This window comes from Carassius carassius, chromosome 30 (genome assembly GCF_963082965.1).
Source record: "Carassius carassius chromosome 30, fCarCar2.1, whole genome shotgun sequence".
In the NCBI taxonomy this organism is placed as follows: domain Eukaryota; kingdom Metazoa; phylum Chordata; class Actinopteri; order Cypriniformes; family Cyprinidae; genus Carassius; species Carassius carassius.
The window spans coordinates 11,172,188-11,199,491 of NC_081784.1; the positions used below are offsets into that span (position 1 = coordinate 11,172,188).

Genomic DNA, 27,304 nt, shown 5'->3' on the forward strand with positions numbered 1-27,304 from the left:
CTAATCATGCTAGAAACAGGCTAACAAAAAACTAGTAACATGCTAATCATACCAGAAACATGCCTGTAACTTGTTAATCATGCTAACAACATGTTAGTAACAACCTAGCAACCACCCTGAGTACCTTAACAACTACATAGAAATACCCTAGTAACCATCTTGAGTACCCTAGCAACCACCCTAGAAGCCACCCAGGTACCCTAGTGATATGTTTTTCTATGTCTGTTCTTCTGATTGACTGTATTGCCTTCAAAAACTTCAAACTTCAAGCTTTTAAATCTTTTACAAACTTTCTGGCTAGGCTTTTTCAAGCCAACTTAGTTTGTCTGCAAACGTATATCTAGTTATTTGTTACTATTACATCAATTCTGTCTAATGGGTGCTAAATCAATTTCAGCATTTTAAAACGTTTGTTAAGCACACACAATCTAATCCAGTTCCCTGTACACCACAGAACTTACTCTTTCAGCACGGCAAGGGACAAACTTTCTCTGGATTCATTTCAGATATATGCTACGGACTAATTATATATTCATAATGGAAAGATAATTAACATAGCTAATGATCAAGTTAAGTTTATTACACATTCACCAACAGCCTAAAATGAAGCTGACATTGTTATGTTATCATCAAAGGTAGTCTTTTTCTGTGGAAAGTAATTAAAATGGAAATCAGTGTGATGTTAATTGTAGAGGGGATGCTGTTTAATGTGGCGCATGTACAAGGCAAATAAGTTTGCTGTTTGGGTAAATGGAGTAATTAATGCTATATATTACTTATGATTCTCTAAATAAAAGAATACAATTAGGCGATGATTCAATGTTTATCTGTCAGCACAGGACCGTAATTACTCCTGTGAACTCCTTTGTAACACTTCTTAATCCCGCCATCCATTTAGCACACACAAATGCACAATTTTCTTTCCTTTTTTCTAGTTTTATAACTTGTCACTGTTTGTCTTTCGAAGTACTCAAATTGTATTTTTCCTGAATATCTTTGCGATTTTCTCATTTTGCTATGGCATGCACAGCAGCGATGGGTATGTAGGTGAAACAAATACACAGAGTTAGGAAGAAAAACTACAAATTTAAATGACTTTTTTTTTATTGCAAACCTAATGTATTAATAAAGTTTATAGATCTTCTGAAGTGGTGTTTTCCTGTGTACTTGCATAAGTCCTTTTCGCACAGTGCCTATAAAAAGTATTTGCCCCTTAGGAGATTTTCACATTTTATTATTTCACAACAGATGATTTAATTTGCTGCATTTGATGCAAATAACAGGAAAATTATTTCATGTCAAAATGAAGTTTCTACAAATTGTTTAAAATGTATTGTTCATAACTATTCATCGGCCTCAAGTCAGCATTTAGTAGACGCACCAAAAAAGCCAAATTAGGTCCACTGTGAGTTAAAGCAGTAAAACAACAAAACATTAAATGGTCATAGATGATTTTTAGAAAACATTTTCATGCGGTTACGCTTTTGAACCAATTTTAGATTTATCTTGTGCTTTCATAATTCGTTCTTGTCTCAGATTGGGTTTTAGCATTACTGGATTCACCTCCAGTCTCTGAACTGCAGTCAGTCAGCTGTTGGGCCGGCTCAGAGAGGACACCACTGTGATGATTGGTTTAATGAGCCTTTAAGTAAATCTGGAGATGAGCAGGTCGTTGTTGAAGTACACTGGCTTCCTGAAGGGCTAATGCCTATCAGTACAATAAATCAGCAGGGCACAGAGCATGGCGCAGGGCCAGCAGCCACCTCACACTGTGCTCATATTATACTTTAAGTTAATTAGAGCACACTGAGGACTATTGGAGACAGCTTTATTGTATGGTTAAATAGCCACTAGCTTGTTTTTCCCCACATGAATGCATTTACGAAATGTTATTGTAACTGTGTGCAAACCTAATAGCTACAGAGGACCGTTTACGTATAACTGTCTGCTTGTTCACCTTTGTAATGTACCTTCATGTGTGGTCATGTTGTGTGTGTTTGATTCCATTAGGGGTTTGTCATAGACATGGAAGCACACTGGCAAACTTGTGAGACCATATTTGACAGCATGTTGAGGAGTCACGCACAGGTTTTTATATTATTTATTTATTTATTTTACCATTAACACATATAAAGATGTGATCCAGGAATCCAGCAAAAAAAAAAAAAGTAATTGTTTTGCTTTTGTGTTTTGTGCAGATGATGCATAGTGAGAATGATCGTATGGCCATTCAGTGGCTAAGAATAGAGGAAGACTTGCTTAGAGAGAGGGGTCTCTTTGGTCCTGGTCCAGGAGTCTTCCTCAAAAGAGGCTGGGTGCAGAACACCGCAGAGGGGCGCAACCGCACACGATCCCGAATTCGCAGACAGCAGCTACATCGATCCAAAAAGGTAAACGATTACCAGTGTACATAAGAATAATAATTTCTGGCTGAAGAATATTGATAAAGTAAAATTCTGAGTTTTAAATAAAGTAAAGATGCAGGTTTTCTTTTACTTATTTTTATTATTATTGTTATTATTATTAAACATTTTTTTCTATCACTATTGAATAATCTTCAAATGCAGTTTTTTTTTATTATATTACATTTAATTTATAACAGTAAATATACAAAACAAGTTTTCATTTGTCTTCTTTATCAGTTTCAGTTGTTCTGTTCTGTTACATATTATTTATTTTAAATAGATGCCAACACTGACCTCAGGCCTCATTCAGAAGAATTTTGTTGAAGAAATCAAAGGAGCTACAGAAATTATTGAGGCTGATTCAGGTTTTACACTTTTCCTGTCATTTTTATGATCAGTGATCGTTTTTTTATATTGTGTAGCAAAAGCTGTATCTGGACATTTTTTTTAAAAGTACATATTTTGTGTGTCCCAGACCCCAGGATCCTGTGCGAGCCAAGCCGGGAGGTTGAGGAAGAGCACAGTTTGGACTGTCAGCATTTGACCTTTTTCCCCGTCCTTAATGAGGCCTCACCTATGCCCGAGGATTTCTCAGAGCAGTGCATGGATACTCAACTCATACTGAAGGAGCTGGAACCAACTGAAGAGGTGAGAGTGACCCATATTCACCTGGAGCCACATTCCGTTGGTACAGAAAACACATTTTCATGTGGACAGCTGTGTGTGTGTGCTAAGCCTTACAGTGCTCTTCAGCATTAATAGGGCCGAGATTTGCTGACAGAAGTATTAATAAGGAACAGTAGGAGGTGATGTCTGCTGTCTTGTATTCATTCAGTAGGTGGTGTGTCCTGCTGTGCAGTGTTCAACCAAATTGCCCTCTCCGTACAATTCCAGAGGCAATGTGATGATTGTAATTTACAGCCACCATGTCTTCTGAGGCTTAGCTTTTCATTATTGCTCAAACAAGAAATAACTTTAAAGATGCAGTATTATGTGTTGTTAATTATTGCTTTTGTATGGAGTTAAAGTGTGTCAGTTAGTGCACATGCTGGGTACAAATATAATTCCCCAATCTTTCACCTACCCAGAATTTCTTGTACTAGCTTAAATATTCCTATCAATAAAGGTGCCAAAAGGCCACATTTAAAATAGAAAATAACTTATTTTTATTATTATTAGGAACAATAATAATAATAATAATAACAAAGGCAAAATAATAATAATAATAATAATGTTATTATTATAAAATATTATTATTAGGACTTAATTGTTATGATTATATTGTTATGTTTATTTATTATAATTTATCATTATTATTTTTGGCTGTATTTTGATTACTATAATGTTATGACTATATTATTATTATTGTTATTTTGACTTTATGATGATGATTATTATTGTGCCTTTATTGTTATGACTTTATCATTATTATTTATTATTACATAGATCCCTCAGTGCTTACTCCGCAAAATCTGTGTGTGGTTTGGCAGTTAAAGGGTTGAAAAAAGTACATTTGTTTATAAAAATCCAACTTTTAACCCCTTTTTTCCTTTAGAATACCATTTCTTTGAAAAGATACATTTAAATATTTGCTCGGTTTATATCTAAATCTGTTTTGTTATGACTTGGAACCTGATCTGAAACTGGTTTCTTTAGGACCTTCCTTCAAAAAATGCCTATAGATGAATTAATTGGCTGCCTTTGGTTTCCGTCATGCCCGTAGTTTTTGACAGAATGGATGATGAGTGGTGCATATTTAATCTTTCTCCGTAGTAAACTATAGCGGAGCACTCTTAAAAACATCCTCTAGCAAGGTATAATTTGACGTTGTTGTAAATCCCTAAGTCCAGACATAATTAGGACTGCCTCAGGTTTATAGCTCTGTTTGAAACCAAAACCGCACCAGGTGGACCATATATTTAAACAGGGCCTTAATCAATTAGCGTGTTGCTATTGTTGCGGTGTCATTGATTAATTCTGGTAATAAACAGTGGGGCCCTCTCTCTGTGCTGGTGAGGGGGCGCTTGCATGGAGAGGAGGCTCTGATTTGATTTGTATTAATTGTGGAGCGGCTGGCAGTATAGCTGGACCCCATATGTTTCGAGGCACGGATCCCCGGAGCCCAGAGTTGTGGTGACTCAGGGCTGAGGCCAGGTGCAGCTGCTTGGTGTGAAATGAAGGGAGACAATACAATTAGCCGTGCATAATCGAGAGGTTTCGTGCGAACTCCGCCTGCGGAAGATTGGCCTCGTTGCACAAACACCATATCCATTCAGCATCTTACCTTTTTCTCCCTTTAATTTTTGTCTCTCCACAGTGTTGTTTAGTTAATGAAGTGGTAATAGTGATCAATCAAGACTGGGGTGGTGCTTCCTTGACACATTAGCCCCAGGGCACAATTCAGAAGGCAGGGTGCAGTGACACTTTATATAACTCTTGAAAACTTCGCTTGACATTGTGTTAACTTATTCATTGAATATGACAGCATGTAAAACAAATTACAGCTTTATTTTAAACAGTTCAATGCACAGCACAGATTCCTATATGAGCTGCTTGATACACATGCTGTCTGCTGTAATGTGTCCATACCTCAGGTCAAAGCGAAACACTGTGTGGTGGTCGTCAGTGGTCACATAGTGACCGAAGGAGTGCTGTTGTTTGGCAAAGCTGACCTCTACATATGTGAGGGCTTCACGTTGACCTCCACTGGAGATGTGTGCTGTAGAATCCATCATCAGACCAAGTAAAGTCACATTTTTCTCTCAGCATAAATCTCTACTCTACTTATAGACACTACTGTTCAAAAGTTTGGGGTTGGTCTCTTATTCTCACCAAGGCTGCATTTATTTGACCAAAAATACAGTAAAAGATCTTAAAATTAAAATATATTATTTTATTACATTATAAAAGGATAGAACATATGGAAAGCTGAATGTTCAGTGAAACATGATACTGCAGAAATTATTCTGATATGCTGTTTTGGACAGTTGCTGCTTGATATTTTTTTGTGGAAACGGTGATATATTTTATAGGTGTCTTTTATGATGAGAAAGTTAGAAAGAACAGTATTTTAATATTAATATTTTTACATTATCTTTACTGTCACTCTTGATCAATTTAGTACATCCTTGCTCAATAAGAGTATTTATTTCTTTAAAAAAAATCTTAATGAGAAGCTTTTAAACAGTAGTGTATGTTTATTTTATTTTTTATTTATTTAATATTTTACTTATTAAAGCATTTAAAATATCACTTTTTTTTCTTTAGAGTTGGAAATAAGGTTTTGGAATTTTTTACAAATGTAATTATATCATTATAAAATTATATCATTTACAATGTGTGTGTTTGTAATAAATAGAAAAAATGCAAAATAGACGCATTTTATCAGAATTGTGTAATTATATAGTTTATTATGTGATAATATATATAATAATAATAATATAACTATTAACTTCAGGTTTACTGAGAACAGCTTTCTTTATATTTGTGTACAGATTTAACAGTATCTTACATTTTCTGTACTTATAGTGTGAGAGACTCATATATTTGCAACATGATGACTAAAGAGAAAAGCTCAGTGAGCCCAAGCTGCAAACGCTGGTCATATGATGACATCAAAGAGGCCAGTTTCATGCGCTTTCTGCTTGAGGTGAGATTCACAAGTCCCATAGTCATTAAACCTTTGTACTTTATTTATTCTATAGGATAAATCTATCAATCTAAAACTTAATGTTACTGATTTTTATTTTCTTGTTTGTCTTCTATAAATGGCATATATGTCTGTGTTCTCCAGTGCATTTATTAGCCACTATATGTATTTCTTTATTTATCATGTTTGATAATTTAATTAATTCTCCATGACACTATAGGACAATGCTCTGGAAATTTTCTTAAAGAACGGAACTTCAGTTTTCCTGGTATTCTTCAACAATGACCATGTCAACGCATATAAAAGGTAAAATGAGAAAGTGCTTGTGATTCAGGCAGGTAAACAACTGTGTGAGGTGACAGACTAAATTGATTTATCTTTTCTTTCTAGGCTGTGCTCTGTGGTCTCCTCATTAAAGGGAAGGGGAGAAACTGTACTTAATGTGAGGTGAGTATCAAAAGCATCTGCCAGATCTCGCAGACAGTTTCCATTTCAGTTAGAGAGACTGAGGCTTTTATAATGAAACAGGTTTCAAAGTTTCCAGAAAACCCATTCTGTTATGTTTGCGGTTAACGATTGACAGGAAGACTCTCAATCCCCTGAACAATATCCCGGCATTACACTGAAACTACAATTACTGCATCTTCAGCACTTCCTACCAATTAAAACAGCCTCAGTAACTTTTGAAAGTCATCAACAGCCAATACAACTCACAATTTTATAGCTGTTAATTGTCTGCAAGGATGCCATAAGCTTACTAACTATTCGTTATTTCAGATGTTCTTTTGGTTCAAATTATCATTCCTTAACTCACCATTTCAATTTCTACTCAATTTAGTTTTATCATATTTAGTTCCCCTGACATTTTGAAATGATGAAGTGGGAATGGACTTAATGTTTAACGTTTCCCATCGGCTTCAAAGTCAAAGCTGTTTTCTTAAAATAAGAAATATATATAGAGAGATAAAGGATATTGTAAAAAAGTATTGCATTTTTGGGCTGGCCTGTAAAAACATGTATTTTAGTGTCAGATAATGTATATGCGTATTTATATATTCATGTTTGTACATCAATGTACATTTCATTTGATTTCTATTTAAAACGCTTTATTTGGGAAGCACAATGAAACAGTTAGCTAAACTTTAACTTCATAATTTTAGCTTTAGTTGAAGTGAACTTTGTTGTTTTGTGTTTGACACATTTCAAAATAATTTCCCCACGAAAATGAGCTTGAGATCTAACAATATTTGGTGGACCCCCTGCAAAACCTATTTATTCCCTAAAAGTACAGGAGGAGTTTTAAAAGTTGATTCATTATGTAGAATGCCCTTATTCATAAAGGTTATTCATAAAAGACAATGTGTTGGTATCTCCGGCAGGTCTGGCTTGTCCTTTTTGAAAACTTGGAGGTGAGATAGAAGTCTGCTGCCGCCAATTTTCTTGATTACCTCGAGCTATAGAGTTTGGCGAGATCAGCCCTGAAAAATTACTCTTTCTTTGCGACATGTCAAGCAGCTTTTTCCTTCTGCATCTCTCTAGGCAGGGATGGCACAAATCTCCCTCTCTGACCAAAAACAGATTTCCTGTTGGTTTTATAGAGTCAGAGTCTTTGCCCTCTCGCTGTGTATAGGAAACAGGGTTGCGTTTGGTGTTGAGCTTCGTCAAGTAGGGGAATACGTTTATGCATTCTGGTATCCGTGTGAACAAGTTATCAAAAACTCCCAGCTCTGTCAGGTTTGTCAGGGTGGCCAAGGTGGGAGGGAGGGCATTTAGACGATTCATACCCAAGTTGAGAGCCTGGAGATTTCTCAGACTTCCTATTTCAGGCGATAAACCATTAGAGTCCAGGTTGTTGTTACAGAGGTTGAGGTAGACCAGAGATGTTAGGAGTCCAATGCTTTCCGGGAGTTGTTCGATTTGGTTGCTGTGAAGATCTAACCAACGCAGTCCAGAGAGCTGGCCAACGAATTCTGGGATAATTTTCAATTTGTTCCGGCTCAGGTCAAGTTCCTCTATGTTTCTTAACTTTAGGAGGCATTTGGGAAATGTGGCGATGCCTACATTGCTCAGATCAAGTCGTAGTTTGCCATCTGGAGTTACTTTAAGGGCATTTTTAGCCATTTTCAGTGTGATCTTTGTACCTTTGGCTCCACCTGCTCTCTTTCCTTTAGCCATGGAGCTGTATAGACAGATTAATGGTTAAGCACTTCTGAAGCATCAATTTGATTAAGTCTTAACTCAAGTCATGTAATTATTATCTCAGGACCTCGTAGCTTTAAGCATGTATGACTTAATGATGGGACAGTTTAGTTGTTTGCATGCATGGGGAAGTGGTATCATGTATGCCTGCAGGCAGTATCAGGGGCGCGGAGGTGTCGGGCCTTTTGGGGAATGAGGGGGGGTGTAATGTTTACACCCAACTCACCCTAAAGGGATCTTTTGGGATAATGTCGTTCTCTAATTATGGCTAATACCAGATAACAGTGGGTACGGCGAGCGCTCAACACATATTCTTGGAAAAGCTGTTTGTGTTCCATCTGATTGATCTAGGGTGGCGCTAGCAGTCCGTGTGACTGTGTAGAGAGAGTTAAATCAGTTTGATAAATGACACTGGAAATACATTTTAAATCGCTCCCTTCATATCTTCCCATTAAAAAGGAGGAGTGGCTACATTGTAAGCCCTTTGGCGACTCATTAATCACATTGGTGGATAGGCTACTATGTTTCATCCTGTTTCTATTAGACCTTTTGTTTTGAATCTGTTGCATCTGAGAGGTGCAATTACAGGGAGCTGCCCATCGGTGTGATCCATCTTCATGTTGTTTGTGATTCGCTGATTCTGAATCCCTCAGAATAGAGAGAAAATCGGATGGTATTGCTATTTTTGTGACATTGATTCTGGGACTATATGATTTAAAACCGATAACAGTTTGTTACCAAAATATACTTTTTAACTGTTGAATATGCTTTTGAAAATCTCTTAAACAATTGTTTAGTGAGTCTTAATTTAAAGGTTTTTTTTTTTTTTACCAAAATTAATAATATATTTTGAATGTATTCTTTTGAACACTTACTGTACATATAACAAGAAAATAGTTAATAGAGTCAGACACGTTCTCTCAATTTGACATTTTTGTTGTTTGTAAAATATGATCCAAATGGCTAGTTTGAAATTATAAAATGTTTTTTTTTCTAGTAATAAAAAAATATATAAATACTGTGATAGATTAATATTAAGCTTCAATGTCTAACTTTGCCACTCTTTGTACCTGAATTCACCCTACAAATCAGTCAGTAAGCACATTTTTAGGAATATTTATATATTTATATCTTGAAATGTTTTATTGTTAGTGTGACCTTTTTTTAGTTTATTTTTTGCCTGTTCTTAAACATGCTCCATGAAAACTTCAGAAAGGATAAAATAATTACAGGTAAAAGGATTACACAAACCATCAGTTTGCCCCAACCAGCTATTGTTACCCAGGATTCATTTTATCCCTTTTCTGGTATGAAAGAAATAGACAAGAAAAAGACTTAAATTCGTTTTTCTTACTTACAATTTTTAAATGAGGTCCACAGCTGAATTGCTTGAGAATCAGAGGAGGATATTCAGACTGTAGTCCTAAAAGAAGCTTTGTCCTGTTTAACTTTTGTTACCAAGCAACGCTTGCACGGGGTGCCAAAAGTTTTATTGTCCTGTGACCGGAGCTTGCACAAAAGAAAGGGGAGAAAGAAGTGTTGCAGCGTTTGTGTTTGTACACTCCCTCGGATTACATTTCCAGAATGTTCTTTGAAGTCCAGGGCATTAATGGTTTCACCCAATAGCCCATTAGATTGAACTTTGCATTTTCTTCTCTAATCGCTTTCTTTTCATTTATATGTGGTAATAAGCAGTGATAAATATTTCAGAGCAAACCAGTTTTAATAGTGTAAATCTGAACATCCATGTCAAATCAGCTGTGATCTTGAATGTTTAGATGGCTTGTTGTAGGAAATGCATTTGTAATCTTGTAATTCACTAATGTGTTTGAAGGAGGAAACTTCCGAGGTAATGTTATGTTTACAGATATTTTCCAAAACCTATAGATGGCGCTATACTCCTTTCAAGGAAGGAACATATTGCCTGAATAAAATCTTAAACCTTTTTTCCCACTAGAACTTATGTTTCTCTTTTGGCCCTTGTGTCTATTGTGTCTCATTGGTTTAAATGCATAAGCTCTTTTTATTCCTTAACCTCAATCATAATAGACCTGTTTTGGATGACTTGTTCAGAATTCACTGTATTCAAGGCGCTTGATTCTGTAACTGTTAAGAAGTAAAAAAAAAAAAAACTCTGTATGCATTAAGTTAGGTGACATTGCAATAGGTCAAACAGGGTATTTGTAAAATAAGTGAGAAAGAAATATCACAAATTGTTTGACATAAAATATTTCTTCAATTATTCTTTTGTTTTGTTCATACAGAAAGATGGCAGCAGTTGAGAAGACTGCCCTAATTAAATGGCAGGTAAAGAGCCTTTCAATACTTGCATCATTATTAACCATTATTTTTTTATACAGTGAACTGATTGAATATTTATATAAATATAAGCTCTTTGAAAATGTATTTTACATTAACACAAATGCATATTTTTTGGTATTATTTTTCTTCTGTTCTTGATAGCGTGTATCTTCTTTTTCCATAGAGAGGAGAAATCAGTAACTTTGAATACCTTATGCATTTAAACACACTTGCTGGACGGACATACAATGACTTGATGCAATATCCTGTTTTTCCATGGATCATTGCTGATTACGAATCAGAGGTAGAACTAATATCACTCACACTTTTACATTTTGACCCAAAAATGTTCACTTTTTTCTTTTTTCATGCTAAAACATTTTGTTTGTTTGATCTTATTAACCGCTTATTAGACTCTGGATCTGTCCTGCCCTGCTACATTCAGAGATCTGTCCAAACCAATGGGAGCTCAAAATGAGAAGAGAAGAGAGAAATTCATTCAGAGATACAATGAGGTGGAAAACAATGATGGTAAAGTATATTTTTATATGCACCTGTGTGCAGCTATTCCTTAACTGAGACCAAAAACCTATTGCTCATACAGCTGAAGTTCATGCAGTTTGTCTGTTTCACCTGCAGACATGGAGGCTCTGGGTGTCTTTTATGTTTTCTTTCCCAGAAATGAACAAAATTCAGCATTCGGGGACCAATGCCTTCATTTACTTAGTGAATGTGTTGATTACAGGTGATCTGTCAGCTCAGTGTCATTACTGCACACACTATTCCTCAGCCATCATAGTGGCCTCGTACCTGGTGAGGATGGAGCCTTTCTCCCAGACCTTCCTCCACCTGCAGGTAAACTTCTCAATTACATCACACTACTGTTGTTACAGGACACACAGTGCTACAGAAACTCCAATAAATAATGTGTATTGGTCTCTTTTTATTTTCTTTTTATTTATTTTTTTTATCAAATGAAGCACAAAGCACGTCAGCTTGACAGAACTTCTATAAAATTTAATTTTTCCAAATTGAACTTTGAGGATGAAATGAGCTTTATTGTTCTTGGCCTTGTTTGGGCTTGTGTGCGCTTTTCATTTTTTCTTTCCAAAGACAAATTAGGGTATGATTTTAATATGTATGCAAATAAATTATTTTGCGTCTCTTGCGTGCAAAATCACATTTTGTTTTTAAAGAATATCTCATTTATACACATGGAACCAATTGATTAAAATAAAATGTCATGCATATTTGATAGCCGGTGTAACGTAATGCAAACATTAGGCTAACACTTTGCAGTGATATTTGCTTCACTTGAGCAGCTTTTCTCCATACAGTAATATTCATAATAAGATTTGTGCCACTAACAGTATATTACTTTCATTCAATGAAGGCATTTGCTTTTATTGCAAATTACATAACTTCTCCAGAGATTATCGTCAGGATGTATAAACTCCCTTGAAAAATAAAAAGCCTGAATCAATTGCTTGAAAATGTCTCAAATCAAGACAATTGTTTCTTGACTGATTCATACACACACATGGGGCCGTTTTAGTGTTCCAGGCAGTCTTGCTGGCGGTGGAGCTCCCAACCTTGTGTTAAACAAATACATATGATGACATGACTTTTTTCATTTGTGATTCTTCTTTACTTCTTTGCTGTTTCATTGCTCTAAATTGTATTTTAATAGTTATTTTCATTTGCTTTCAAACAACATTAGGAAACGCACCCTTCACTGTGTTTCAAACTTTGGTTTAATAATTTTTTTTTTCATAGGGCGGAATGTTTGACGTTCCAGAGCGGATGTTTCACAGCGTTCAGAATGAGTGGGAATCTGCATCTAAGGACAACATGAGTGATGTCAGAGAGCTCATTCCAGAATTTTTCTACCTCCCAGACTTTCTTGTCAACTCCAACCAATTTGACTTTGGTAATTTATTAGTATTAGCTCAACAATTGAATGTAATTGTATGCCCACCCCCCCCCCCCCGCCCGCTGAATTTAGAAGCATAGAAAAATAGAAGCTTGTTTTTAATATTTTGTTTGTAAATAGTCTGGTTCATGTGTAATGTAAATGTGTGTATGGATAATACAGGTTGCATGCAGGATGGAACACCATTAGATGATGTGGTTTTGCCACCTTGGGCCAAAGGAGACCCACAGGAGTTCATCAGAGTGCACAGAGAGGTCAGTTTCTCTGGTCAAGGCAGTCCATCAAACTAAAAATAGGCCTTACTGTGGACCACCAACATCACAATATCCAATTATGCTTTAGATACTGCTCTACTTACTCTTAGACTATATTGTAAAAGACAACGAGGGTCAGTGCAATCAGAGCATAGAGCAAAGTTTTTTGAAACCAAGCGTAGGGTTAAAACAGTATCAGTGTTGTGGCACCATTTATATCCAGATAAACTTGGCAATGGTTAAATAATTTTTGCAGCTGCTTTATTTTTTGCCTTTCTTGAGATAATAAGCACTTGTTGAGTTCATCAAGGAAGCCCCATTACTCTGTTTAACGCCATTGTAATTAGAAGATAACAAGCCCAATGCAGCACAAGTACAATATCTGCACTCTCCTATAACTCCATTACTGAAGCCTGCTGGTTATTGGAATGAATGCTTTCTTTCTCACTACGTTACGCCTGCAGGCATATAAGGGCCAGACTTTATCAGTTCCCAATCTACAGAGCAATATTTGTACATTTCCAGATGGCATAAAATGAGCTATTCGGTCTGCTCACCTTCCTTCATATGCATATGAAGGGTAATATAGGGATCTTCCACAATTTAGTGCTTGTGACTTAGAGCTGCTTTGATTATACTTGTTATTTTAAGTGTTTTTATTGTTTTTGCTTTTGTATATATGTTTGTTTTGTTTGGACACTTCAGCCAATTCTAAAATACTTTAGATAAAAAAAAAAAAAAAAAAATTCTATATATATATATATATATATATATTTTTTTTTTTTTATCTAAAGTATTTTTTTATCTAAAGTATATATATATATATATATATATATATATATATATATATATATATATATATAGGAAAAATGACTTCGTAACATGAAATAGAAATACAGACTTTTGGAATATAATTTTATATCAGATTGTTTGAACTGTAATCAGTTGCCAAGATGGAATAATATCTTTTTTAAATACATTATTGTGCAATCTCTTTGACCTGATATTTGTAAGTACAGCTTTTCCGCCTGCACTTCTACGGAAATAAAAGTTCTGGCATCACTGATAGCGTATTAGTCCCCATCCAGATCTGCTGACTGACTGAGTTTGTGCTCTCTTCAGGCTCTTGAGAGTGATTATGTGAGTGCACGCCTGCATCTTTGGATTGATCTGATCTTCGGATACAAACAGCAGGGTCTGGCCGCAGTAGAGGCCCTAAACACCTTTCACCCATATTTCTACACTGACAAACACGACAGAGCGAGCATGAAGGATCCTGTCGTGAAAAGCACTGTCCTTGGCTACATCAGCAACTTTGGCCAAATACCTAAGCAGGTACACCAGTTGAGCACACTGTTTAAAGAATATTAGGAGATCCTCTAAGCCTGTATTTAATTTTTTTAGTAAATGTTTTTTGGCTGTACATACAAAATGCAATTTTATAGCACTTTTGACAACCAGCTATACTAGGGATGCATCCATATTACAATTCTGGCTGATGCCGATAATAATGTTATGGCTGATAACGGATACATTTGATCAGTATTAAAATTCTTTATTATTTTGTCAAAAAAAAAAAAAAATATATATATATATATATATAGTACAGACCAAAAGTTTGGACACACCTTCTCATTCAAAGAGTTTTCTTTATTTTCATGACTATGCAAATTGTAGATTCACACTGAAGGCATCAAAACTATGAATTAACACATGTGGAATTATATCTGGCGCAGCACCCCATCACTCTCCTTCTTGGTCAAATAGCCCTTGATGCCTTCAGTGTGACTCTACAATTTTCATAGTCATGAAAATAAAGAAAACTCTTTGAATGAGAAGGTGTGTCCAAACTTTTGGTCTGTACTGTGTATATATATATATATATATATATATATATATATATATATATATATATGCAGCATTTCCAATGTTTGGTAAGGTTTTTTACGGTAATGAAATGATTTATTGTGATACTGTATTCTATTTTAAATACTAAAATAAGTTTTATGCTTCCAGCTCTTCACAAAACCACACCCTAGCCGCACATCTCACAAGGGTTCTGCTGGGAAAGAGACATCAGTATCCAGTCAGATAACCCCATTTTTCTTTAAACTGGACAAGCTCAAGCTTTCCGCCCAAGCTATTAAAGGTACTGCTTAAAATGAACATTTTTAGCTCCGAGGTAAAGACCCCCTCCCCCCCATTTAATCATTCATAGTCACCTTGTTATTTTTTTCCATTCCTCAATAATTTTTTACAAGATGGGGCCATGTCTACAGGGAGCAATAGGAGCCGTAAGGAAGAAGATGCTGGCTAGCCTTTTCGCAGGCTCATTTTCTCAGTCATAGCTCAGCTCGGCTCCATTCAGCTATTTGTTAGGCCACTCTTGAAGATACAGCCACTGAGGCTTATTTAATAATCTGAATGTCCCAAAAGGATCTCTTTGGAAAATTAGATGATTCTCTTTCCATCTCTCTCACTCTATTGTCTCTCACTCAATATCTTTTCCTCACATCAGGCATTACTTTATCATTCTGATCAGTAAATCCTACAAGGAAAGATTTAAAGGGCATCTCGAGAGAAACTTGCGATCATCTTAGGCTTCATTATGATTTGTGTTACTATTCTACTGTCAGTGAGCAGGGAGAATGTGTCCTCGTATATGTAGGTCATTTGAAAGTAGAATACTGCTTTTTTTTAATGCTTAGTCCTGACAGTTGTTTCAACAATTTTTTCACATTGTAAACATGATCAGTTAAAATGACTCAAATGCCTGGTTCAAAAGTTCTTGATAGATTGATGCAATAACTTGATAACAATGCATGGCCATTTCAACAAAGTTTTTTTGTTAAATATATAATACATAGAGTGTAACATTTTAAATAAACAGGTTGTTGCAAAAAGTCTTAGACTATTAATATATTTTTTAAATATGTAATAGTATTCGTAAATTTAAATTTTCTTTTTTTACATTTTAATAGCAGGTTAAAGATGTTTAAATAGACATTACCATTTACAAGTTTTCAGTCATTATTATTAGATTATTTTCTGAAAGAAATGCATTCTTTTATTCAGCAAGTCTACATTAATTTGAACAAAAACATTTACTATATATATATATATAAATATATATAAGAGTGAGAGCATGTCACACTGCATAAACCTGTTTTTCTGTTGTTTCTCTACAAAGAGCTCACGCTGGGTCCTGTTGGTCAAATAGTGTGTAGAGAGAAAGATGTATTGGTCGTGGAAAAAAACAAACTTCTCATCCCACCTCATTGGAACACATACTTCAGCTGGGGCTCTTATGACCAGACCTGCTCTTTTGGGAGCTACACAGCTGAAAAGGTTTGCTTTCATAGTTTCTCTAGATCTATAAATAAATTAACCTGATGGGCCTGCTTGTAGTGTTCATTCACTGATTCATTTTTTATTTGATGTTTTCCTATTGTGTAACTGAAGAATTGTTTATTATTAAACGAGGTTACTTCTGGTTGGCTGTTAAAGTTTGATAGCTTAATTACCTGTGTTTCAGAGCTTTGCAGTGTCTGAGAGCCTGTCGGACTGGGGTAATGCTGTATGTGCTGCCTGCCCCAACAACAACACCATCATCACGGCCGGGACCAGCACTGTAGTCTGTGTGTGGGATGTCTCCATCAGCAAGGACAAACTTAAACACATGAGACTCAGACAGGTCAGATTCACAAGAGTTATCATTCCTAGAGAGCCATGTTCATGCTTTGGTGTCACAAAGCAGTTCTGAAATGTTAATATTCAAAACAGTGGGTTTGTCTATTTTTTAATGAATTAATAAATGTTTATTTTCCATCCTAGACCTTGTATGGACACACAGACACCGTGACGTGTCTGGTAGCTTCAGAAGCACATAGCATGATTATTAGTGGCTCTTTGGACCAGACCTGCATCCTGTGGGATCTGGAGGAGCTCGGCTACATCACACAGTTACCAGAACATTCCTCTGCCGTGTCTGCCCTGGCTATTAATGACCTGACCGTGAGTACCCTCCAGAAAAAACATACACGCTCTGAGGTCAGCCTGGATTTTTCAGCCTCCAAATCTCTCTCCATCCATCTCACTCCTGTACATTTAATTTGGTTAGGGCCTTTCGGCTCATGTTGCCTTCTGGATAACACATTTCCACCGGCTCATTTGCACCAGCAGAGTGGTTTCTGAAACTCCCCTCAGCCAGATGTGTGAAGGAAGGGTGGGCACGTCCTTCCCTTCAGACCTGCTTTAATGCTTAAACCCCCTGTTACACAGCACGAAACATACCTGCTACGCACAACACGAGAGAAAAGTATGGAGATATAGTTCCAAACCTCCTTGAAATAATTAGTATTATAGCAAATTGAAAGTATTTATAGTCATTTATCCATTTATTATCATCATTTCTTCATACATTTTATGGGTTGCTTTTTTTAACTAGAAAAACTACTTTGAATGTCGGCATGTTAGAAAGTTTAAAAAAAGCTTTAAAAAAACTTGTGTATACGGAGAAATATATATTACCATTTTTTATGTTTTTGAATGCAAGTCTTTAATGTCACATGATTCTTCAGAAATCATACTAATATGCTGTTTTGGTGCTCAAAAAACATTTCCTATTATCACAGTTGAAAACAATTGTACAGCTTAATATTTTCACAGAAATCATCATGCATTTTGAGGTCTCTTTGATGAATCAAAAAAAAAACTTAATTTTATGAAAGTGTTTTTTTTTTATATAACAACGTGAAAGTCCTTACTGTCACTTCATTAAACTTCATCAGTTTAATGAATTATTAAAAAATAAATAAATTACTGAGCCCGAACAAAAACTGTGTATTTTTGCCTGCTATGTGCATCATTAATGACCATTCTGTCTCTTTCAGGGTGAGATTGTGTCATGCGCAGGGACCCATTTGTACTTGTGGACCATGAAGGGGGAGCTGCTGGCCTCTTTAAACACTTCCTGCCGGCCTGAAGGAAACATTCTCTGCTGCTGTTTCACACAGAAGTATGAGTGGGACCCTCGCAACGTGATCATCACAGGCAGCGCTGACGGCATCGTCCGGGTACGTGCACATCTTCAGAACGGGATTTTTCGGTGCTCCTCCGAAGGTTCTGACTGAAAGATGATGAGGCGTAGCATTCACGCAGCAAACTTTATAATGACAGAATTTAAATAGAAGTCTTCTTCAAAGACTACACCTTTGTGTTTAAGCAATAAATCTTCCTTGTAGTGTTTTCTGCTTTAATAGTCAGGTAATATAGCTGCAAAATATTAAAATATGGTAACTGGGATATTGAAATGAGGTTCACGGGCTTGGCTGAGAAGTCCCACAGAAGCATTAATAGTTACATGTGTTCAACTTAAGATGAGGTAAGAGCAGTTATTAAATCAAAATGCTTTTTAAATTGGGCATCAAGTGGAGCCTGGACCTGCGACATCAATGGCCGGCAGATTTGATTTATGAATATAGCTTCAATCGCATTCAATATTTTCCCCCTATTTTTTTTTTCATTAACCGTGTGGTTACGTTGCAGATATGGAAGACTGAATATACTAGAGTACAATTACCTGGACATGAGGAGTGCTCGGTGTCTCAAGGGGATGTTTTGTCATCAGTTCCTGAGGAAGCAGGTAACACTAATACACTTCACCTTAAATGCAGAATTGAAATAGAGCATGAATATGTGCTTTCGTTCTCGCCTCTGTTCATAGGAGCGTTATAACCCACAAGCTTCCTTAAAGGCCAGCAAGAAATAACAGGAACTCAATGCTGGAATATTGGAAAACAGTGTGCTTTGTGACGTCACGAGAATCGTTATTTTCTAATATACGAGTAATCTTTGAAATTAAATAGCCAGAACAAATACTAGACATCCTTCAAAAATGCTGTATAAATGGGATTACGTCTGCTCTTAAGTGTGATGGTGCAGACTCTCAGCCGGAGGTTTGTTTTTGAGCGATCCGAAAAAAAGTTCATAATGATCTACTGTTTTGTGCGACGCATTAGGGCTAGCTGCAAGAAATTACAGGGCAAAGTTATTAAACATACAGCCTGCAAACACTGATGAGCAATTTTGCTGATGTAGGCATGCAATTTAGAAAGCAATAATAACCAAATCCAATTTGGTACACATTGGTTACAGCACAGCGTCAGTGCGTGTAAGTATCAACACGTTTAAATTAAATTGGGGGAACTCGTAACAGTGAAGGCTTTATATTAGATGTATTTCTCTCAATTTAGCAACGTGCTGACCATAAATAATCTCTTTCTCACATCTCACTCTTGCCTTTGCTTTTCTTAGACAGCAGCTCATGGAAGTGGGAAAGACACCTGGTGCTCTGTCGAGAGTTAAAACGCAATCAGGTCATCTCTCGTCAACGCTGCAAAAATAACCCTGCGATTACAGCTCTGGGCATATCAAGGTATTGAAGAAAGGCAGGTCTCTCAGACCAAAATATGATCTGAAACCTGGTATCAAATGGATCTTCTAATGTTTAAAATTATTCAGTACAGGATTAAAGGGTTAGTTCACCTAAAAAAATATAATTAAGTCATCATGTACTCACCCTGGTGTTGTTTTAATGCCATATACCCTTCTTCCTTTGTTGGAGATTAAAAAAAAAAAAAATCAATATAATAGCAGTGGATAGTGACCAGCATCAAACTGAAATGTAATTTATTATTTACTGAAAATCTTGACCTTGTCCGGTGGTCTTCTTTACATGACTTTGTTCATTCTGACTTACCCACAAAAAGTTTGACACATGATGAAAGTGATACTTATGGTCTTATTAAAAAAAAGGTTTGATGCTGGTCGTGATCCAATGGCATTATACAGAGAAGTGTGAGCAGGACATTTTTTTTATTACTACTCCAGTCGTCCAGAAAAAAAAAAGGTGGGCATGTGGTGACAACAGCGCGGCGAGTAAGTAACTGAATTTCCATTTTTGGTGAACTATCCCTTTACGCTCAATATGATTAGCAGTCTTTAGTCTTTTCTTCTGAAGATTTTAATTTGTGCTTTCAGAACGCATGGCACACTGCTGGTCGGTGATGCCTGGGGCAGGGTGTACAGCTGGTCCTGTGAGAGCTAGGATCAGTTGATCATCCGTCAGTCAGTGTTACAGTCAGCTGTAACTGCAGCTGAATGCAGCCACATGCCAGCGGAGAGACCAGCTTAAGCACTGCCTACATATGCACTTTGCTCTCACCACTTCCAGCAGGACTGCTGACTTCAGGAGACCTACTTTGGGTCTGGTGAATTACAGGGATGACGCATTCTTTCTTGGACTGAGTGAGGCTTGCTGGCCACAGTTGGAAATGCAACACCGCTTATTTAAGAAATTAAAGATGATGCAATTTAAAAAAAATAAATTAGGCCCAGTTGGTTGATCGGTTTTATCGTATAGTAGCTCTCTTTCTTTCACTGGACTCCCAGAAAAACCAACGCAGTGTTGGTATGCTGGAGTTTCAAAGGCATTCGCTTGCGTGCCATTTTATATATTTTTTTTTATAAAGTAGCTGGGTTCTGCTTACTAGTTGTGTTTTATGTTGTAAGATTTTTTTTATATAGTAAATACTGTATATCAAGATAATTTTATTAGTTAAATTTAACTGTAATTAAATCCAAATAAAATTCCTTACTCAATATGCGGTCCTGCTAGCTCAGTGTGGGACATGTTACTGTTAAAGGGCTGAATCAACCTCCTCAGCCAATTAGAGTCAGAGTTTCCATTGCCAGTGTGCCCCAGATTCCCATCACAGAGGGTGTGGATCTGTAAAGCTGCATTTAGATGCATTCCATGATCTGAAGAATTCTGAAGTAAATGCCAGTAAATTATGGCAAACAGGAAACAACAGTGATATGCTGTTTTGACTGTGTAAAGAATTATTATTGGTAACAGCTAAATTTGTTAACATTAATGCATTCATATATATATATATATATATATATATATATATATATATATGTGTGTGTGTGTGTGTGTCTAAAAATCTGCAGTTGTTAATATTTTAAATGTTTTTGAAAGAATTCTCTTATGCTCACCAGCTTAAAATAGCTGTTTTCTATTTTAATATATTTTAAGCTGAGTTGGTGTTCAAGAAACATTTCTAACTCTTATCAGTGTTAAAAACAGTTCTGCTGCTTAATATTTTTGTAGAAATTGTGATTTCTTTTTGTCAGGATATATACATAATTTTTTTTTTTTTTTTTGTAACAATGTAAAAGTCTTTACTGTCAGTTTTGATCAATTTAATGTGACTTTGCTACACAGAAGTAAAACCTACCCCAACGTTTGAACAGTAGTATTTATTAACATATAACCTCTAACCCTTTCATAGGCATCAACACATAAAGTGTAAATGTGTAACATCATCTGTTAAAGATGTCAGGAATACTAATGATTCTTGTGATTTGAATAACATCATTTAGTCATGACCCTGAATGACGGTTTTGTTTGCATACAGTCCGATTCTGACATCCTTTAATGAATCATGAGTGAGTGTGTTTATTCCACAGAAATACTAGCAAATGTAGCCTAAGCTTTCTGAGAATTGAACATTTGTACATGTGGTTCTCTGTCAGCATCCAGAAGTGGATATTACGTTTTTTTTGTAGTTGTCTGGGCTACTGCGGTAGTTAAATCCATAGAATCGACAAAGATGTCCATTAAGTTTAATTGCATGCAGAGTAACACATTCCATTTGCAACAAAATTGCAATGTGGACGATGAACCCTTAATAAATGTAATTTACTGATTTTTAATATGCTTTTTTAAATTTAATTTTTCTCATATTATATATATATATATATATATATATATACACATACACACACACACACACACATATATAATTATTATTATTATTTTATTTTTTTTGTAGAGTCTGTTGTTTGAAATACTTATTTCTTAGACACTCGGCAACATATTCATGCTTCCAGGGCTGACTTGTTGAATAGACTCAACTGCAAAAAAACATCAATTCTTCCTGTGTTCAGCTGTCCAGATGTATTGTGTACACACTTTGCTGTGTATTAAAGGGCTGAGTCTGGGTCTCTCATTAAGCAGACAGCAGTCAAAGAGCTGTGAATCCTGGGAGCTCCCACCAGGCCATGCTTCACTTGCCTCTCTGGGGAAGAGGGCTAATTGTTGCTTCCCTCCAACCTTTGGAGACTGTCTTCTCCTAATAGCTGTCATGAAGCAGCATGAATAAGCCAGCGATGGGGTTCGGGCCATAAAATAAATAAATAAACCAGGGATGGCGGTCTGAAATCAGCCATTCCATAAGGCTGTGTAGGCTATAGAGAGCAATGAAATGGGGTTGCTCTCAAAATAGGGAAATTAAATAAATGTTATAGTTTATTGTATTCACTGCAGTAAGATTATATGTTTATATTTAAAGGAATCGTTAGTTTAAATAATGTTTGTTCCTAATTTCAGTTTATTCCAAATAATGAAACCATGTATAGTGGTTTATTTTATACGGTGTCTTTAAATATCCGTGTTTGAATGGAATTTTGTAAGAGGGCGTTCGAGTGGAGATGTGATTTTTTATTTTAAGAAATATAACATTATAAAATGTATAAACAAAAATGCCAAGAGCGTAAATAACAACCATCCATTGAGAAATGGATTCATTTTTGATAAAGCGTTGCCATGGACAATATGATGTCACACCGCTGGGGCCCGTTCTTCGTACGTCGCTAACTCAGTTAGCTGGATTTGAATGTTGACGATTTGGCGTGATCTTGGATCATTTGGTTCTTCGAAGCTCATCCCGGAGCTGCTGTCATAGCAACAGGTCCGTGAGCTTAAACCTGCTCGGCAGCAGGCTTATTTCATGTAAACAGGATTAGATCGCTTCTTTTCAACCAGAACTGATACTCAAAATATATCTGCTACCACCGCTACTTTATTACAAGAGTATCGTACTGATCCAGGGACAATAATTTAAAATAATAATCATTAAAAAAAATATTTAAAAATAATATAAAAATGCTGTGTAGTCTATAACAGCCTACTATAGACACAGCCAGTTTTACTCACTGAAATATTTATTTGTCATAAAAGTATTACTTCATAATTGTATTAGAGTCTTACACACATGCTATACAGAGAGGAGTCGTGCATTATTTGGAGTGATGGCTGCTATTATAAGAGTGGCTTGATGGAGTGCAGGAGATGCAGATAACATGATATTGACCCTTAAGAAACTTTCATTAATGCTGTCACGTAACAAATCTGTCCAAATATAAAATGAAATGAATAGATAATTTCTACATTGAAATAAAAATGTAAAGACTGTACAACTATTATAAATTGCGAATATAAATAATTGGGAATCATGAAAAAAATTCTAATAAAATAAAAACATGCATCTATTATCTGTTTCATGTATCTATTATAACATTTATGTAGTTTTGTTTGCTTGGCTGTTTCGTTAGAAAAGTCCAGAAATTTGTCAAGTTTTTCGTCGGGTGTCATTTTAAATTATATGACGTCATTACATTGCCGTCTTGCCACCAGCCAATCGCTGCACTGCTGATCATGGTTTCGAGTATCGATACATATCCCCTTTTAAGCCAACACATGAACGCGCAATTATCTCAGATAACTCAATCCAGCGATACTCATACACAACAGGTGTGTTCGAAGAACCCAATTAGCCGGATCATGATTAGCACGATGATATCATCTTGGATTTGTCATTTGATCTCGGATGTAATAAGCGACGTACGAAGAACAGGCCCCTGGATGGCGCGAATCGAGTATTAACATCACTGTGAATGTTAAGAAAATAGTGTTTAAAATAAACGCCTTTGGAGTTTAAAATAAAAACACATAAGTTACGCTGGAAAGACTTGAGCGTGAGTAAACAGTTATATACATAAAGTTAAGTAGGCATACATAAAATGGCTGTCGTGTAAAAATTATGTTAACGTTACACATCTCCGTTAGGTCAACTGCTTGCGAGGAGAAGAGTGGTGTAGAAATTCTTCAGATTTTCTCATTTTAAGTATCTATGCGAAAATAACAGCATATGGATTTGGAACATGAGCGTGAGTAAGTTAAATAATCATACACTTTATGTTTTACTGAAGTTGAGGCTCAGTGCAGAAAATTTGTTGTTATTTTTTCTTTGCTGCTTCCTCCTCATATTTGGTCAAGGGTGTTGTTCTAAGCCACAGAACTGAGAGTAGATGAATTTGCTCTGCTTTTGATGGCCTAATAGTTCGTGGTACACACTGTGTTTGTGGATTTCTGTCCCGACTCCGACTACTCGACTAACTGTTACCCGTCAGATTTTCCTTACAGGGTTTACTGCACATCCCTATTTCTCATGCTTAAAAACATTTAATGTGTCTGCACTACTGTAATTGTATTTTTACTCTTAGGATAGGTGTAGACTTTAATAAAACACAATCTAATAGGTAGAAAAAAATATTTATTGGTTTCCTGTAGCTGAATCCTTCTATATCTTCAACCGCGAATATACAGTAATTCATAATTACTGTATTTGCATTACTGTAAGGGTAGGTTTAGGGTTGTGAAGGGTGTAGATGTTAATAAACCATAATGTTATGGGCAGCATTTTTGATTGTAGAATTGTATTACCCACTGTTTTAATGGAAGGTAGCAAAATCTGACAGGGTAGGACAAATCGACAGAACAACGGCTTTCATTCTCGCTTTGCTCTGGGTTTTGTGCTTGCAACATCTACACCCACTGTAGTTCTATATACAAAAGAAGGCGCGGCCGTGGCCTAATGGTTAGAGTCGTTACTCAAAGTTTGTGGGTTCGAGTGTCGAATTGTAGGTGGGGGAGTGAATGTACTGTGCTCTCTTCCACCTACAATACCAGACCCTTGAGCAAGGCACCAATCCACCAACTGCTCCTAGGGTGCTAAAGCAAAAAATGGCTGCCCATTGCTCCGGGGGTGTGTGTGTGTGTGTGTGTGTGTGTGTGTGTATGTGTGTTTGTGTGTGTTTACTACTTACTGCTGTGTTTGTGCACTTGAATGGGTTCAATGCAGAACACCATACTTGGATACTCTTTCTCTGAGAGGATCTGTTGTATCATATCACAGGGAAGTCGTGGCCTAATGGTTAGAGAGTCAGACTCGCAATAGAAGGGTTGTGAGTTTGAGTCTCGGGCCGGCAGGAATTGTGGGTGGGGGGAGTGCATGTACAGTGCTCTCTCCACCCTCAATACCACGACTTAGGTGCCCTTGAGCAAGGCATCGAATCCCCAACTGCTCCCCGGGCGCCGCAGCATGGCTGCTCACTGCTCCGGGTGTGTGTTCACAGTGTGTGTGGGTGTGTTCACTGCTCTGAGTGTGTGCACTTCGGATGGGTTAAATGCAGAGCACGAATTCTGAGTATGGGTCACCATACTTGGCTGAATGTCATGTCACATATATGCAATCCTGCAGAGCAAAAACAAAGCGGGACCGCAGATCGTCATTACAGGTTTAGAAGAGACTAGTAGACAGCTGAAGAGTATAGCTTTATTTACGCTCGACACTAATGTTTAAGAGTGATCCAGCGCTAAGGACGCAGGAGAAACTGCATCTCCTTCTCTCACTCCCTCTGAGCTCCCTCTCAGGCCCCTATGCCATCCTCACGCTGCATCTGCTCATTAATATGCTCTGTGACCACAATGAAGGGGGAGAATCGCTCTCTTTAACCTTTGTGCATGCGGCTGATTGTGCTAAATAGAGGCGCTTAATAGACTGGAACATAATCACCATATATCTCTTGAAGAGAAGCAAATGACCTTCTCAAAAGACAATAGCCATCTCAATTTTAATATGTTGGTGGGTTTATGATATTAAATGTCAAACCATTTTGGCTCCTCTGAATAATTAAATCAAATAAATTATAGCACCTAGGCAGAACCATCTTGTAGCCTAACCTAATTATAATGCACTGTAAAGCTAATTATTAAGCATAATTACAATTAGTATGATTTTAATAAATGTAACCATTAATGGGTTAATCACTGGCTCTTAGCTGTGTGTTTAAAACCCCAATTAACGGTTTGATTTCTACAGCTTACACTTAGGAGCAAAATATGCCTTTAAATTTGAAAGAAATAAAGATTTGAAATTTATCATTATAATTATCGATATCAACTGATATGAAAAATTTTATTGTTATATATTTTTTTGGCCATATTGTCCAGCCCTAGTGGGAGAGAAAGAGACAGACTAAACTCAAGAACGGTCAATAAGAGAGGACAAGATGAACTGAGACATCATAATGCGCATTGTATCAGTGACTTTATGCTTAATAGCTGTGCACTTGCACCCATCTTGTCTAAACCTAATTTTGTAGATAACCAGTTTTAGCTGTTAAAGGGTTAGTTCACCCAAGAATGAAAATTTGTCTTCTGATCACCCTTGAGGCATCCTAGGTGTATGTGACTTTCTTCTTTCAGAATAATCCAATCGGAGTTATATTAAAAATTGTCCTTGCTCTTTCAAGCCTTTCAATGGCATAAGCAGGTGTTTGTTGTCAACCGTTCAAAAGATGTGAAATAAAGTGCATGCATATGTAACAAAATGTCCCTCACATGGCTCCGGGGGGTGATGATTAAAGGCCCCCTGTAGCGAATCCATGCTTTTTGGTAAGTTAAATATCCAGATTTCAAACATAATAAAAACTTTTTTTCTCACTTCTGCTGACTGTTGGGAGCCAGAAGACTTGCAGGCTGATGTTGTAGTTCGTCAGCGCTGCATGGTTAGTGACGAGAGCGGATAGAGAACAAAACAAAATGCCAGTCATGAATTAGAAGCACAAATAGATGATTTGTAAATAAAAACGTCAGTGGATTTCAAAATAAGCCAAGAGAAGACTGGTTTTCCTTTGCTAAAGTAAGGAAACTTTGCGTGCGCCTGACGCATACGTCTTCCGCCTGCATGTCTTTCGCCCCACAGTCAGCAGATGTTCTGTTTATACATTGTAAAAAGTAACAAATTATGATCGCCTCTGAGTTAGAAAATATTACAGAATGTAATACATAAATTGCATTTATATGCATAAATAGAAAAGTATTATGTACAATATGTTGCTTAAAGTGTAAATATTATGCACATAAAGTAATTATAAAAATGTATTATAATTCTTTTTTTTTTTTTAGATAGTCACAGGCAAGTTCAATTGAAATTCCCATTTAAATCTCTAACTTGCCCTTTAATACACTATAGCTGACATGTATTTTTAGTTATGGAAAGTAAACAACAGCAAACAAGGTAATTGATCTTACAGGTCTTATTCTGGTTATATCAGAGGGTTAAATGTTCTTTGATATGCTTCAATAAACAACACAATGATGACCTGTTTAAGCGTGCATAAATGAGACAATAATATATCCATGTGCTCTGTTTGCTCATACTGTATCATCCTCTGCATTTAGGAAGTAATCTTTATTTTATACAACACAGCAAAAAATTTAATTGTTACATTCTTTACAAAATTGCATCATCAGATTCCACTCCAAATGGAGTCAAATCCATAATGAAAACCTTAATTTTTAGGTTAAAGA

General features: G+C 36.3%; 2 protein-coding genes across 2 annotated transcripts in view; one reads left to right on the forward strand and one right to left on the reverse strand.

Moving 5' to 3' along the window:
• LOC132110616 (WD repeat- and FYVE domain-containing protein 4-like) overlaps window positions 1–20,191 on the forward strand; it is a 66,358-nt gene extending 46,167 nt beyond the window's left edge. Inside the window, exons 40-62 of the mRNA XM_059517355.1 lie at window positions 2,011–2,088; window positions 2,199–2,390; window positions 2,686–2,770; window positions 2,881–3,053; window positions 5,000–5,148; window positions 5,934–6,054; window positions 6,275–6,360; window positions 6,445–6,501; window positions 10,518–10,560; window positions 10,739–10,858; window positions 10,968–11,085; window positions 11,300–11,409; window positions 12,331–12,484; window positions 12,650–12,741; window positions 13,864–14,076; window positions 14,758–14,890; window positions 15,932–16,089; window positions 16,277–16,435; window positions 16,576–16,755; window positions 17,634–17,816; window positions 18,289–18,385; window positions 19,057–19,177; window positions 19,783–20,191. Of these exons, the coding sequence (XP_059373338.1) occupies window positions 2,011–2,088; window positions 2,199–2,390; window positions 2,686–2,770; window positions 2,881–3,053; window positions 5,000–5,148; window positions 5,934–6,054; window positions 6,275–6,360; window positions 6,445–6,501; window positions 10,518–10,560; window positions 10,739–10,858; window positions 10,968–11,085; window positions 11,300–11,409; window positions 12,331–12,484; window positions 12,650–12,741; window positions 13,864–14,076; window positions 14,758–14,890; window positions 15,932–16,089; window positions 16,277–16,435; window positions 16,576–16,755; window positions 17,634–17,816; window positions 18,289–18,385; window positions 19,057–19,177; window positions 19,783–19,849 (2,889 nt within the window). The 3' untranslated portion in view covers window positions 19,850–20,191. The remainder of the gene's footprint in view (window positions 1–2,010; window positions 2,089–2,198; window positions 2,391–2,685; window positions 2,771–2,880; window positions 3,054–4,999; window positions 5,149–5,933; window positions 6,055–6,274; window positions 6,361–6,444; window positions 6,502–10,517; window positions 10,561–10,738; window positions 10,859–10,967; window positions 11,086–11,299; window positions 11,410–12,330; window positions 12,485–12,649; window positions 12,742–13,863; window positions 14,077–14,757; window positions 14,891–15,931; window positions 16,090–16,276; window positions 16,436–16,575; window positions 16,756–17,633; window positions 17,817–18,288; window positions 18,386–19,056; window positions 19,178–19,782) is intronic.
• Window positions 6,532–9,982, reverse strand: lrrc18a (leucine rich repeat containing 18a). The gene is made up of 2 exons (XM_059517356.1): window positions 9,612–9,982; window positions 6,532–8,233 (listed from the first exon to the last, which is right to left on the reverse strand). Exon 2 carries the CDS (start codon window positions 8,227–8,229, stop codon window positions 7,384–7,386), a length of 846 nt encoding a protein of 281 aa, XP_059373339.1. The 5' UTR covers window positions 8,230–8,233; window positions 9,612–9,982; the 3' UTR covers window positions 6,532–7,383.
• Window positions 20,192–27,304: the final 7,113 nt, after the last annotated feature.

Bases quoted from the DNA above. Each gene is read 5' to 3' on its own strand.
- lrrc18a (XM_059517356.1), bottom strand. From the start codon at position 8,229: ATGGCTAAAGGAAAGAGAGCAGGTGGAGCCAAAGGTACAAAGATCACA.